Source organism: Melanotaenia boesemani, chromosome 20, assembly GCF_017639745.1.
Source record: "Melanotaenia boesemani isolate fMelBoe1 chromosome 20, fMelBoe1.pri, whole genome shotgun sequence".
NCBI lineage: Eukaryota > Metazoa > Chordata > Actinopteri > Atheriniformes > Melanotaeniidae > Melanotaenia > Melanotaenia boesemani.
The window spans coordinates 17,490,895-17,505,467 of NC_055701.1; the positions used below are offsets into that span (position 1 = coordinate 17,490,895).

Sequence of the window (14,573 nt, forward strand, 5' to 3'; positions counted from 1 at the left end):
GCTGGTTTAAAGCAAAGCATTGGCTGTAGATTTTAGTTTTTAATCAGTCCAATTTCTTTTCTATATTTGTGCATACAATGCTGAACTGCCACCATACCTGGAGAATTTTTCAATTAATCTCACATAAACCAGCACTTGTTTTGGTTTGTGCATCTTGTGCCAGCAATGTTGAAGATTTTTATCAAGAAATTTGGCTATATTTGTATGATTTCTTTATGGTACGGATGTTAATAACTAAAACTAATCTACTAGTAAAAGTCTGTTTTATAAGAACAGATTTGATTCTTCGTGTGCGTGTGGCTGTAAGTGCATTTATCTGACAGGAAGAACATACACTGCAAAGACAGGGTTTACATACGGTAACGTTACTGTGGATATACAGTATGTACACAGTTGTTTGATGCTGTGAAGGAGACCATTCTATCCACTGAATAGGATTAAGGCAATTTCACAAGTGTTCTGGTTTAATGGTAACTACTGTGCACTACAACTGTCAATGTCATCAGCAGAGTTTAATACAAAAATATGAAAAAAATCCAGCTTTGTAATATTAAAAACACTGCAGCTTATATATCCATGTGCTGTTTTTATTTACTTCTACATCTGTGTTCATTCATTTGAGTCTATGTATGTATATATGTATATATATATTCTGTCTTGTTCAGAAACATCAATATCGTGTACATAGATACTCATATATGCTGTCTGCTGTTTAATAAGTTTGAAAATCTTCCCTTCTACTGAGTGAAACTTGGAGATTATGTCCCTGTGATAAAGACTTGAATTGCAAATGTGTTTTCCCATCATACGGTGTATATGTGCATTATACATCATGCAGAAAAAAGGGAAAGGAGAATAGATAAATCATTCTGAACGCTTGCAGTCAGCGTGGTCCAGCATGTGTAATGGAAAACCTCTTCTAAACATGAGTAATTATATTACCTCATTACACACACTTTACTCTGGTATTATATTGTGTACATTAAAGCAGAATTTAATGGTCTTTTGCTTGTTATGCTAAATGCTCATCACCTAAAAAGAGCACATAGCAAAGTATCGTCATTTTGCCGGCCTGTGGTTTCATCCTGTTGATGCTAATTATTCTTTCTACTGTAACAGAAATGTACTTAATAGCTGGTATCAGATAGCTACACTGGATCAAGACACACAATAGAAAAAAACGTTGCAGACTGTATGAAACGTGCCTTGGCTAAGATACAGAAAACAACAACATCTTCACATCCGATTACAAGTACGTGTTTGCTGCAGGGAGACATACAGTGCAGTACAGTAAGTTAAAAATCATCATCATTGTCATCATGCATAAAATGAAAAGCTGTCTCCCTGCACTCAGTTCAGGAGTGTACCATAAAGTTGCGCCTTGGTCAAACTGTCCTTCCTTGTCAGCCCTGTGCTACCAAATTTTTGGTATCTTGGAGAGGTCTTCTTCGGGAGTGTGGGGCCGACACTGAGAGCAGAGCTGGAGCTTGGGCGAGGCCGGACACTCGGCCTGGGGCTAGGATAGTGCTGAAGGCTTGAGGCTTCGAGTGAGCTTTGGTGTAAGGACTCAGCCGAGCTGTCTGCGCTCAGGTTCACGTAGTCCTTCTTGGTGCTGCTTGCAGCTGATGGTCCCCCGCTGCTCTCCTTGTCTTTAGAACTCCCTGAGAGGAACAGACTGCACTCAGAGTCTTGGCTGTCATCCTTGGCTCTATATAGCACAGATGTTTTCTCCTGCTTATGATGCTCCTTAGGTTTAGGACTGCGGCTGGGTGAAGGGGAGCCCATTGCAAAACACTGGTCCAGCACGCGGCTGTGGAAGACATCGTCTCCTTCTTGGAAGCTGCTGTAAAGAGACTCCTTGACTTTACTGGAGGGGCCCATGGCAAAGTGGCGTTCAGAGAAACTGTACGGAGAGATCCGTCCTGCTATGTTGCTATAAGAAGATGAGAAAATGTTGATGTCTTCAACGCTAAGCTGTCGCCAACGGTTGCTAAGGTCATCTTCAGGGACTTGTGCATCACCTCTGCTGTCCAGAGCTCCTCTATTGGCCTGAATAAGTCCGGATGTGGACCCAATGCTGTGAGAGGAGGCGAGGCGAGGAGTGCTGGAGTGGTATGGTTCACTGAAGCATGAAGCTGTCCTTGTATAAGCTGGTGAGGTACCCTTTTGTGGGCTCCTGGAGGCCACCATGTGCTGGATGCTGTGGGCCTTGGAGAAGCTTGGACTATCCTTATCATATGAGGACATGCTCTTGTGCTCAAAGTCTCCACTGCCACCATCTCGCCAGTCAATATAAAGACCTTGGTGGGAAGAGGATAAGGTGCTGCTGGCAGTGCGCCCACACCCACCACTAACTCCTACTTTGTCATCTGATGCAAGGCTGAAACTGGAGTAGGAACTGGAGACAGGGAGACTACCGGTTCCAAACTCATCATCATGGTGGTGGAAAGAGGATGGGGTTTCATGGTGAGAAAAACTTCCAGACTGGAAAGGATCTTCATCTGGGTTACTGTCTAAGGAGTTCTGGGCTTGGAGCTGATGCAGGCCAGTTCCATGGAGATCGGCACTCTGCCTGCGCTCTGAGTCTTGCCATCGTTCGGGGCAATACAGGGCAGTGTCACTGCAGTAGAGGTCAGATGTCTTATACGAAATGCGGCGGTGCAGATGGTCTGTGCTTGCAGTTCCTGTTAGAACGTCTCCATCTTGAGGCTGGGGGCTGGGTGAGCGTGTTACAGGGCAACTGCTCCCTGGTTCAGGCTTCTCCAGCACCTTGGCAATTATGGTTGTAGGCACTGCATCTGAGTAATTGGGGTGACACATTGCCATAGTAGCTCCTCTGCCCTGGTTGTGTTTCTCCATGTGGGAACTGATGCGTTCCTGGAAATCCAGGGGCAACTGAGAAAAGGAAGACAAACATGGAAAGAGACAAAAGAAAGTGTTTGATTAAAAGGGATGCTGCAACCAGAAGTTAAACGTGTTACTGAGTTGGTATTCAAAATTACTTGCAAAGTTATTCGAAAGTGTACTGGTTAAACTTTCTCAATAGCCTCATTTTCCACAAAGTCTTTGTATTTGTAGGATTTTGCAGTTTCACAAGGATTTTAATATGCAAGTTAGATTGAGAAAGTAATTCAATCTTATCAAGCTCTCTGAATACAAACCAATTAGTGTATCTCAGGAGAATTCTACTTCTTGGCCTCTGTGTTGTATTTGTCAGCTCATTTGCTTGTTAGCTTTGTCTTTTTTTCCCCCCGGTTTTCCTTTTCTTATGGTCTGTCTCTCAGACAGAACAGATGCATGATATTTTGATTTGTTCATGTTTGAGCGTGACATGGTTTGAGGAGGATGTGGACCCAAATGCAGGACAAAAAATTAATTAATTTTAATTACGAAACCCTTACAGAACTTACATGGATGAAACAGAGGAGACACGATGGGGAAACACGACAAATGATCTGACAAAGAATAACAGACACCAACAGGTATATATTGAGGATATTGAGTAGGTGAAGTGGATGAGCAAATCAAACCAGGTGTACTAACGAACAGGAAGTAGAACAGGAAACAATACACAAGGGTAATGAACTACAAAACAAAACAGGAAACAAGACAAGACAATGACTCCATAGGAACGTAAAACTAAGCCAAAAACACACGGATCATGACAGAGTGTGTAAATTACAAACTGATTCTTTGTGGCAATTGAAGTTGGTCAGGGTCAGTTAAAACTTTTCCTGCCACACTGAGCTCTTTCTTCTCCTCTCTTTCTGTATCCTTTCATCTTTTCTGTCTTGCTCCACTGCCTTCTCAACCAAAAGCCCTCATTCCCTCGCTCTCTGTCAGAACTTTTCTCAGTATCTCTTTCTTCTGTCTACCATCAAACACACATCATTTCCACAGGGAACGGCTCTGACTCAAATTAAACCAGAGCTCTGGGTCTCCAGCTGGGCATAAAAAAAAGATAAAATACTGACTTGGCTTTGTTAAGAAATAGAAGCTCGCCTTAACATAAAATAAAATAAGCTGTAAGAGCTATTTTTAGGAGCTCATGCCTCTCCCAGAGGGAACAAGTTTGAAAATAGGTAATGTTTTGTAGGGGGAGGCATAAGAAAATATGCAGTATGTAGTAAAATGAGGTAGCTTATTATCATCTGCTATCTGATTCAAATCTTAATTAACAGTTTCAGAGTTCTGCAGTGTTACGCCATATGTTTTATTTAGCCATTTAAATGGTCACAAGCTATTTAATACAGGTTTGTGATATTTTATTTAAAACGCATGTTACATTTTGCAATTTGATAAAATTAAATAATAAAAAAAAGCACCTACTCCAGATGCTTGAATATAACAGGAAAAAAAAGTATCAAACGTGCAGTGAAAATATAAAAATGAATATAAATATGTGTGTGTCGATGTCCGTTCATGATATGGATGGCGTGAGGAAAGACGCTCTGTATGAGCTTTCAGGCAGCGGTACCGTCTCCCTGAAGGCAGCAGGCTGAACAGTCCATGGCAGGGGTGAGTAGGTTCTTTAATGAGTCTGGTGGCCCTAGTTCTGCAGTGTTTTTTGTAGATGTCCTGTAAATGGGGGAGAAAGGTTCTGATGATTCACTCAGCAGAGTTGACGACCCTCCTGATGGCCAGAATATCCTGCTCAGAACTAATCCCCATCCACGTGATGATGCTCCCTGTAAGGATACTCTCCACAGCGCAGGTGTAAAAGTTCTTGAGTATCCTAATCGGAAGTCTGAAGTCCTGCAAATGTGGTGGTAAGCTGATGGGCCTTCTTCATGGTGTTGATGTGAGTAGTCCATGTCAGATTGTCTGAGATGTGAACCCCAAGGTATTTGAAGCTGTCCACCTTCTCCACCTGCATCCCACAGATGGTGAACGGGGTGTAGCTCCTCTGCTGCTTCTGACTGAAGTCCACGATCAGTTCTTTGGTTTTGCTGACGTTCAGCTGGAGGTTGTTGAGCTGGCATCTATCCTCCTGACGAATCTCTGTGTATGCTGACTCGTCCTTGTTGGAGATGAGACCCACCACAGCTGTATCATCAGCAAACATTATGATGATGTTGTCTTTTGCTGTGGTTGAACAGTCATGGGTGTAGAGTGTGTACAGCAGGAGGCTAAGTACACATCCTTGAGGAGCTCCGGTGTTAAGGGTGAGGGGAGAGGAGGTGTGGTTGCCTGTGGAACCACCTGTGGTCTGACAGTCAGGAAGCTGAGGATCCATCTGCACAGAGAAGAGTTCAGCCTGAGGTCACTTCACTTGATGGCCACCCCAGAGGGGACTGTGTTGAATGCCGATGAATAATTTCACAAATAGCGTTCTCACACAGTTAACCCTCTCAGAGTCCAGGTAGTTGAGGGTCATGTGGAGCAGGAAGGCAATGGCGTCGTCCGGGAATCTGTTGGGACAATCCGCGAACTGCAGGAGGTCCAGAGCAACAAGGAGGTAGTTCAGGGTGGTGGGCCCATTATCTATAGATATATAGATATATCTATATATATATACAAGAAAGCATATAATAGCAAAGACTCTCCAAATGTGGAAGTTACTCTGGTCTAGTGAAACTAAACTGGAACATTTTGACCATCTTATCCATACAGTATGGTGGTGGTAACATTATGCTGGTAGGAGGTTTTTCATTTGAAGGGGTGAAAAATAAGTCAAAATTAAATGATTGATGGGGCAGACGATAGCCTAATGTTTTTTCATGAAAACCTGCTTTAGTTAGAAGAGCAGATTAAAGGGAATCGTTAAATTGTTTTGGAACAATCTAGCCCAGACCTCAAAGCTATTGAGAAACTGTGGTTTGACAGAAGGATTACATTACAACAGATAAATCCCTTCACTTGAACAAACTGGAGCAGCTCTGCCTTGGAAAATGGGCAAAAATCTTGATGCGCTAAACAGATGGACACATATTTGTGCAGCTGAAATTGATGCAAAAGTTGTTCTATAAACAAATAACTTTGTGGGGCTGAAAAAGTATGCATGCTCAAGTTTTAAATTTTCATAAAGCAACAGAATAGAGAAAATGTGAAAGAAGATGAATATTTCTCTTACAGTAAGGCATAATGACTCAAGCTACATCTCTTGGCAATAAAGTAAACAACCTCAGCAGCTTATTAATAGTAGACGACAGAAACAAATCATTTGAAATGTTTCTTTTGACTTGCTTGGCAGAACTATAAGTCAGTGGTGTTATAATGCATTATGTTATTTGCAAAAATGTAGTTGGAACCCAATTCTGTCAAACATGACCTTTGAAAGTCTTTGATGTTTACAAGTGAAAAACAATTTTCTACACAAAAAGTGAGTTTCTTGTCAGTGGTAGCCACATCAAGGTCGCTAAGCACATCACAGGCTCACTAGCCAAGATTTCTTTAGTTTCTTTAATGTTCTGTTTAATAACTAGAAAAAAAATCTGAAAACATGATATTAAGAATAACTAAAAGTTCACCCAATCTACCGAATTAAATTTAAATAGTAAAATGTTTCTGTATGTTTGCAGCAGGTCAAATCAGTTCTTCCTTCCTTCCTTCCTTCCTTCCTTCCTTCCTTCAATCATACATTCATTCATTCATTCATTTGGCATAGTCAAGATGCAGAGAGGCAGTGCATCAGACAGCAGTCCTCCATCAGTCTGGCTGGACAGGCTATGACCATCTTGTATGATTCTTGCAGTGAAAACTGCTCATGAATGCTTTTCATGGCACAGCAACACTCCAAATTTCAATAACATTGCATCAAAAATTTCAATTTTATTTGATCTTATTGATTGCTTTTCAAATTAATTAGAAACATTTGATATTTTACTCAAACAGTCAAAGCTCAAGTCAGCAAAGCATTGTTGCAGCATGAACAGTCTAATGCAGCTGCAGCAGTGTTGGTGAGCTCACCTCCGACAGCTTGTGTGCTCTGTAGTGAGACTTGGAGCACTGCAGCAGCTGGGCTGCTAGGTTGCAGTCTTTTCTGTACAGGTCCTATAAGAGGCACAAAAAATATTCCCAGTCATTAAACATACTTTGCTGGCATTCTGAAGGCTCGTGTAAGCTTCCGACCAAGCAGCATTATGAGTTTAAACACCTCTGGGAAAAATTGTGGTTCATAATTTTGGAGGTGTAGGAGAAATAATCTTAGTAGACAGTATCTAATACAGAATAATGGTATCAATAAAGCACAAATAAAATTATTACATTTGTTTTTCATCCGGACATGACTGTGGTAACAATAACCAGGATATTTCTCTGGGAGAACAATGATCGAATATTCTCCGGAAATACTGGCATAACTGCAACAAGTGGATGGCACATTTAATTGATTTATTATAATTTTACTTGACATTAGAGGTTTGCAGGACCATAATACTACCACCAAACTTTTTCATGTGCAATATACCTTCTACCTGACCAGTGCAGTCTGTGCTAATTTTATAACAGTTGACTGAAACAGCACATTTACTTATCTGCACCTTGCAGACATGAGAGCAAGTGTAGCATTTCTTTTGTCAGTTTCTACCTCAGTGCTCTCTCATTCCCTTCAATGCTTGCTTTTAGATTCGTACTAACATCAGCAAAGGGTCTACCTGGACCGCAGACTCTCAGCTCTGTTGTTTCTGCGTTCCTGTCCATGTGTGTGTTTATGCAGGTGGTTGGCTGGTTTGGATCTTTTCCTCTCCCTCTTCTGTTAAATTCTTCCCCTTATGAAGGTCAGTTCTTACAGCAACACTGTAACCGCCTTGTGCCTCAGTAACATTACAGCCCTGACAATACTTCCCTTAACATAAAAGAGTTATCGTTTCACCTCCCCTGGCATTTAAAAGCAACTGGCTTTATAACCATTATATTTCTTTTCAGCTTGCCCAAAACAAACTTTTGAACTATTAACTTGAAAGAAATGATGCTGTTTCTGTCAATGATGTTATTCATGCTGTCTAATATCTTATAACGAGCATGTCTGGATTAAACGAATGGGCCCTGTGGGCAGGGTCCCTCTGCTTCTTCTACAGGCTGGACAAAACATAAAAGCATTATTTGTTTCCTCATGGTCATTTTACTTTTTTTTTTTATTTGTTTGCCTCTTTGTTGTTTGGTTTTTATGGCATATCTTTATTGTAGTTTTGTACTTTTCTTTTATCTTTAGTGACTCTTAATCTTTTTAAGTTTGATTGCCTCAGGTTTCTCTCATCTTTGGTTATAGATAATAACCTACAATATTCAGGATTCAACATTAACTGTTGCCTGGGCAACTAAACTCTATGTGTGTGTAAAGGGAATGTCTCAGGCTGCTGTAAAATAAGACTAGTATAAACAAAAGTAATGCCTTCTTTTACATTTCTTTGTTGAAAACTGTTGTTCTCCATCCACTGGGCATTTTTTATTTGTTTTTTTCTGTGTTGAGTCTGTCTGTGGGATATGTCTGTTAACTGCTGGCTTTGAGGGAGCAACTTCTCTACCCACTCAGATGAACTTCGACTCCCATCAATGTGGATGGGCAAAATGCTCTATTGTTCAGAAGTGTGATAATTGCCACAGAAGAGAGAGAGAAAATCTATCACAACCTGGAATCCCCTCAACACAGAAAGCTAGTAAAATCACTTCAAAGAATGTGAGGCACCAGACTGCCACATGCCCATGAGCTCAGTATCATACAGCCCTGGCTTCAGCTTCTCCCCACCCTGAGGACACCCACTGATTTCTGCATAATCACTACAAAACACCCAGTGGCTCAAAGTTAATTCCTCTAACTGTGGAATCCTGGATGTTGCAGAAATACAGAGGGCAAGAGTGGGTCGATAAAAAAGGCTGCCAGTGTGACAGGGGAGGAGTTTGAAAGTAGCTTTTTGATAGGTTGTCGGTCCAGCCTCCAAATTTAACTAGTGTTTCAGTGCCCGGTAGGAAAGATTCCTGACCAAGTAAGAAGGCAAATGCCTCAGGGCCCCAGATCTTTGTTCCCTATTTGCTCCAGGCTACTATTTAATTTGTGATCCAGCAAATCATTGAGCATGGTCTCAATTAAGTCTCATCACGCAAAAAAGAAGGTCAAACACTGTACACATGAGGTACAGTAACCTTGCTGCAGGAACTATGCTGGCAGGGTTGCAACTGGGAGATAATAGAACGATGCACTCACATTGTCCTCTCTGAGTTTATTAATGGTGATCTTCGCCTCCATGAGGTGGTTGTTAAGAACAATGATTTCCCGGCTGAGGGCTCTCTTTTCCTCCTCGTGGTGCTGCGACTGCAGTGTGAAAGAAAGAATCAAAGAGGTAAAATAGAAAATAGAGACAAAACAAAGGACACATCAACAAAGAGAATTATTCATTTGGTTGGGAAGTTAAGAGTTAAAGGAAAAAAGTTAGACATGGAAACTGATGAGGCAGAGTAAAAAACAGAGGGCAAGAAAAATGAAAGGAAGAGAGTCTTGAGTCTCTATTAGTCTGTGGCTTGTGCTAGCAGCAGGTTTTAATTAAAAGAAGATTACACTTGCCAGAGCTCATATCATATCAATTATTCTGGGAGTACGAGAAAGAGACATAGAAACAGAAAGAGGAGGGAAAACAAAGGAGGGAGCGTCAGAAAGACAAATGAAACAATCAATTCAGTTTTAGTGATCAAAATAACTTTAGTGGAGTGACATTTGAGGCCCATTAACAGTAGAGTTTAATGATGGCGATGACAGCTCGTTTGCTGCTCTGCATACTAATCTCAGCACTGCTAAATTGTATTTTGGTGGCTTGACCTGTCTTGAATAATGTCAGGATATAGCTTTTGGAAAAGTTAAACAAATTAAAGTAGCCAATTAATGTGTTGATACTTGGTCCACATATTCAGTTTGGATGTTTCCACATCTGCAATTTACATCCAGTGGTAATATTCAACACAGTCACAGGCACTGATGTGCTCTTTAATGGAAATAAAGAAAGGTGTTGAGGTTGGATGGACTATGGCCCTGTAGCAGCACATCCATACTTGATGCAGCAGGACACCGTTATCACAAGACTGCAGCATTTCTCTTTGGATAATAATGCATTAAACTGGAAAATAGTTATCGAGGAATTGAGCTGCCAATTCAGTCTCCAGCTGAAGAATATGTAGTTTACTTAAAACATCAAGGACCAGCATTTACAAGATTTCTAACTTCAACAAACAGTAGATTCATCATGACATGTAATTAACTGTGCAGCCTCTAGGGGCCAGTAAAGCGTTCTAAAATGATCTCTCTCTCGCTGTCTCAAACATACACACAAATGCAATCACACCCATAGAGTAGTAATTTTGAAACCTGCCAGAGCACCAGCTGACAAATGATACACTCACTTGGCCCCCAACCTTCTCTCTTCTAATCCTTCAGTGACAGCGATTGTTTTGAAATACGGGGATACAGAGCCAATCTAATAGGTGGCAATTAATGTCAGTTTAAGCAATAGGCTAGCACTGATAGGCAAATCTAAATCTGTTATGGTCTCATTAATCAGCTGTCGACAAGTTTAGCTCCCCGCTGCTCTTTTTCTAGCTCATTACTTTGACTTTCTATTCATATTTTGCAATGCTGACAATGCAGGTAACCACATTAGGCATTTTCAAACTGAAATATATAATTCCTGACAGTTCCTGCTGCCTGTCAGTAATTTGGTCTTTCATTGGATCAAGGAACAATTCACACTTGTTAATATGTTGATGTCAGTTGTATTTTCTGGTGTCAGTTTCAAGACATTGACCTATAAACATTTGTTTGCATACAGTCATTTGCACATTCAGCTCACACAGGATTACATTAGTATTCATTTTGAGATGTGTTTGTCTCCACCTGCTGAAAGCTCAATATTTACGCTGCTTTTACTTGGGTTTAGTTTTCACCAACTCCTGAGGGAAATATCTGTTTAGCTGCTAAATGCGGCAGTGTGTTTACCATCTAGCTACTAACTGTGTTTCTTTGCTGCATACCGTTGGGTGCTAATAGGCTCATCAGGGGCCTTTTTAAATGAAAACAGCCGCCTGCTGCATCTGTAACTTTTGATAAGCAGAACGGTGAACTAAATGATCAAAACATTAAAGCTGCTGGCTGTAACAGCAAGACACTGAGCCAAATGACAATATAATGCTCTATAAAAGTGAGAGGGAGGGGTCTTAAGTAATCACATGATCATATCAAACTTATTTAAGAAGTGCAGCTTTCAATCCTGTCTGTTTAATTAAATGCTTGATTGCAAGGGTTGGAATTTCTTTAAACCCTGTTTTCAGATCTCATTAAATAAAATAATTACAAAAAAGAGCCAAATTCTGATCAATATTGCAATAAAAAGTAAATACATTCATTCTCATGGTTGTAATATTTATTGCAAATCAAGCCAAAGCAGCAACCTGAAGGTTTAAAAATGAAGGCACTACACAAGCTTTCATGTTATAAAGCCCAATTTTACAAGAGGAAATAAACAATTTTACACAATTTTACAGTCTTTGTTTACAACATGGTTGTAGCTAATTTGCATGAATACTGGGATTAAAGTTATTTATTTATATATCCCACCCAGTTCAATTCTGGTAAGACTTGTTGGGTATATTTATGGATGCTTTGGGAGTGCTGTGGCCACTGCGTAATAGATTTGCAGTTTTCTCAGCTTGACAGTCTCATCCATTCTTTGCGCAAAACCCAGGATGAGGAACCCCAAAGGTCCAGATTTTCAAACAGCATTCCACAAGACAATGGCCGATATATAAAATTACAAATGGTCTCTTATCAAGCCACTTGTAAATAAAGCCCACCATGACAACATGGTTTGTTTCTTGTACCTTAAAAGCACGTTGTATAATTTTACTTGTAATTAAAGTGGTGCATTGGCAGCAAGCATGACTGTGACTGAAGCACAAAAGTATAAAGGCACGTATTTTAATGTGTGACTAAAGTTTGAAGATCTTTTTTTTTCTATGGCTGCTTACTTTGATTTATTAATGAAATAGATCCTCAAACATGCTGATGTGCCTTTTTCTTCATGAGCATAGATCACATAATCTATAAAGCAAACTAATTTAAAATTATGAACACAATCTTGTTCTGTACTTTGAAGGGGAGGAGATTGTACTTTTAATTACAGCGTTATGGCCAGAGCAGCTGTACACACTGATTTCTGCTATCTTTTTCAGTCACACTGATTCGATACACATGCTTTCACCAAGACTTTCTTATCAGTTGGCACCACACATAAAAGAGAACAGTATCCAGGAAAATATTCATATTTTGACAATCATATCTTAAAGCAATTGAGACAGTGAAAGAGGAAGGATATTGTTTCATAGCACGTATGAAAGTTCAGAAAATCAAAGCTTTACTTTTTGTCTTTGCAAGTTTCTGCTAATTACTCAGCATCTCAGTGACCACCACTTTTAGCCACACATTCAGATCTTGACTGAGGAGGTTTACATGTATAAAGCAGAAGAAAAGTCAGTTTTTTCAAGACACTTCCGGTTGTTTTACTTATTCTGCTGGAGATTCTGCTTCTTCACTGGGCAACAAATGAAGCTTAAATCCCACGAGGGGCAATTACTGAGTGCTGCGATTCACCGAGGAGAGCAGAACACTCTACTCCATCTTAAACACATTCCCATATTTGGTGGGGTTGGGGGATTTCTAACCCTGTTAAAGTGGTTTTTAAGTCACGACACCAATGATAACCACTGGCATAGACAAAACAGATCCTCAGCACCATAAAAGAAACAAAGGAAAGGAATAGGCTGCCCAATGAACACAACAATAGTGGGGGTAAATATAGAAAGAACTTAGTAATTATTTTCCAGTGAATCTTGGCATGTGAAACCACATCTTGATGTAGGTTCAGCCTTTGTACATTGTGAAACAACAGAAAAAATACACCTTTGGTTTGAAGCACTGCAGGTAATCCATCATGATCACGTCATCCACGCCATTTAATTTATTTTTGGGGTGTTAGAGTTCTGTTGTTGCCGGTGCTGCTGGCAAATCATGAGGTGTTAAAAGCTACACTGCTGGGAAATCAAACAAAGACAACAACAAACATTACCGTTTCTTTCTTTCTTTCTTATTTCATCTTTAAACTTTAACACCTAACATGTCATCCTTGTATGACATACACATTACCATTTCATTAACCATTTTCATCTCAGTATACTAATACAAATGTATATTTTTTTACAATTACAATTTATTTTATTTTATTTTTAACCTAAAGCTGCAGTATTAAGATCTTATTTAGTTCTGTTAGGAATTTGGGATTTGCATTATGTATTTTTATATATTTCAATGTTTTTGTTCCTTACAGTGCACAAATATGTCACATGCACTACATTGCAGCACAGTCATGTATTCACTTGCTTTGAGGCTGTAGAAAGGTGGGCCCCTTCAGGCTTTGGCTACGCAGACAACACTTGTTTGGATCAATTCCCTGTTAGTGCAGATCTTTACATATCATATAGCTGAGCAAGACTCCACGAAAAGTAAAATATGATTACTAAAGAAATGCAGAAATGCTCAGCCAAAGCTGAAAATTAACTTAAAACACTACAATTACTGCCATTTCTAGAGGTACTATACAGACTACCTGAAAAAATTTAATTAGGAGTAACCAGATAAAACAGCTGAATTCCTCTCTAGACACCAGTTAAGCATGTAAAGAGTAATGGTGCTGAACAGAAAGACCAAACAAACAGTTCATGGTGCAACACTTCTTCAACACTTTGCACCCAGGACTTTACACCATTGGATGTTAAGGAGGTTGAAAAGAACAGTTTTCTTTGTCAAGCTAAAAGAAGTTAGAGCTTCCCTGCTGAAACACGGGTGATAAAATTTTTAGCTTGCTAGCTACTTTTTTTTATGCTAAGAAAGAGCTACAGGTTCACAGTTTTTCTCTCTCTGCTCTAGTAGTTTGTTATACTTGGACCTAATTTAGCATTAAACTGGCTTTGGTGCAAACACAAGTTCATTTCCAACCAGGATTTTAAAAATGCTTTTACAATTTAGTCTGGTCTGTATTTTTCTTCTTACTGTTGAATCAAAGTCCATTCGATGATATTCTGTTCCAAAGCAGCATCAACCAGGTTTCACTGTGTAATTTGCACTTGTCAATGAAAGGCTACAATAAACGGCCGTGGTTTTAATGTTGCTAATTAGTGGCCTGCAGACAGGCCTCAGTGCTGCTCACCGAGGAACATAGAGTAACACATACAGCACAAAACATTAACACAGACACAACCAGCTTCCTCACACATCTCTCTCTCCCCACCAGGGCTATTAATCATCTAACACCTTTCACACTGGTAAACATACTGGAGCTGAATAAGCCATTATTTGTTTTTGGGTCCTATGAGAACCTGTGAATACAAAATAGGAAAAGCTTCTGTTATTCGGTGTTACCATGACTACTGCAATTACCACAACACACACGTTTTGCAGGACCAGAGCAGATCAGAATTTTTTTTGCAGAAAATAACTGATATTTCCTAAACAAGTGTTGCCCACTCTGGTGAAGAAAATAAAATTAAATTGCAGAGATGCAATCTGGGGGTTGGTTGCCTTGCTGAAGGACACATGA

General features: G+C 39.9%; 1 protein-coding gene across 1 annotated transcript in view; it reads right to left on the bottom strand.

The window, feature by feature from the left end:
* Window positions 1-634: 634 nt before the first annotated feature.
* Window positions 635-14,573, bottom strand: part of LOC121631669 (brain-enriched guanylate kinase-associated protein) — a 43,189-nt gene continuing 29,250 nt past the window's right edge. The window contains exons 5-7 of the mRNA XM_041972666.1: window positions 9,143-9,250; window positions 6,910-6,993; window positions 635-2,895 (exon numbers count right to left, since the gene is read on the bottom strand). Coding sequence (XP_041828600.1) covers window positions 1,351-2,895; window positions 6,910-6,993; window positions 9,143-9,250 — 1,737 coding nt within the window. The 3' untranslated portion in view covers window positions 635-1,350. The remainder of the gene's footprint in view (window positions 2,896-6,909; window positions 6,994-9,142; window positions 9,251-14,573) is intronic.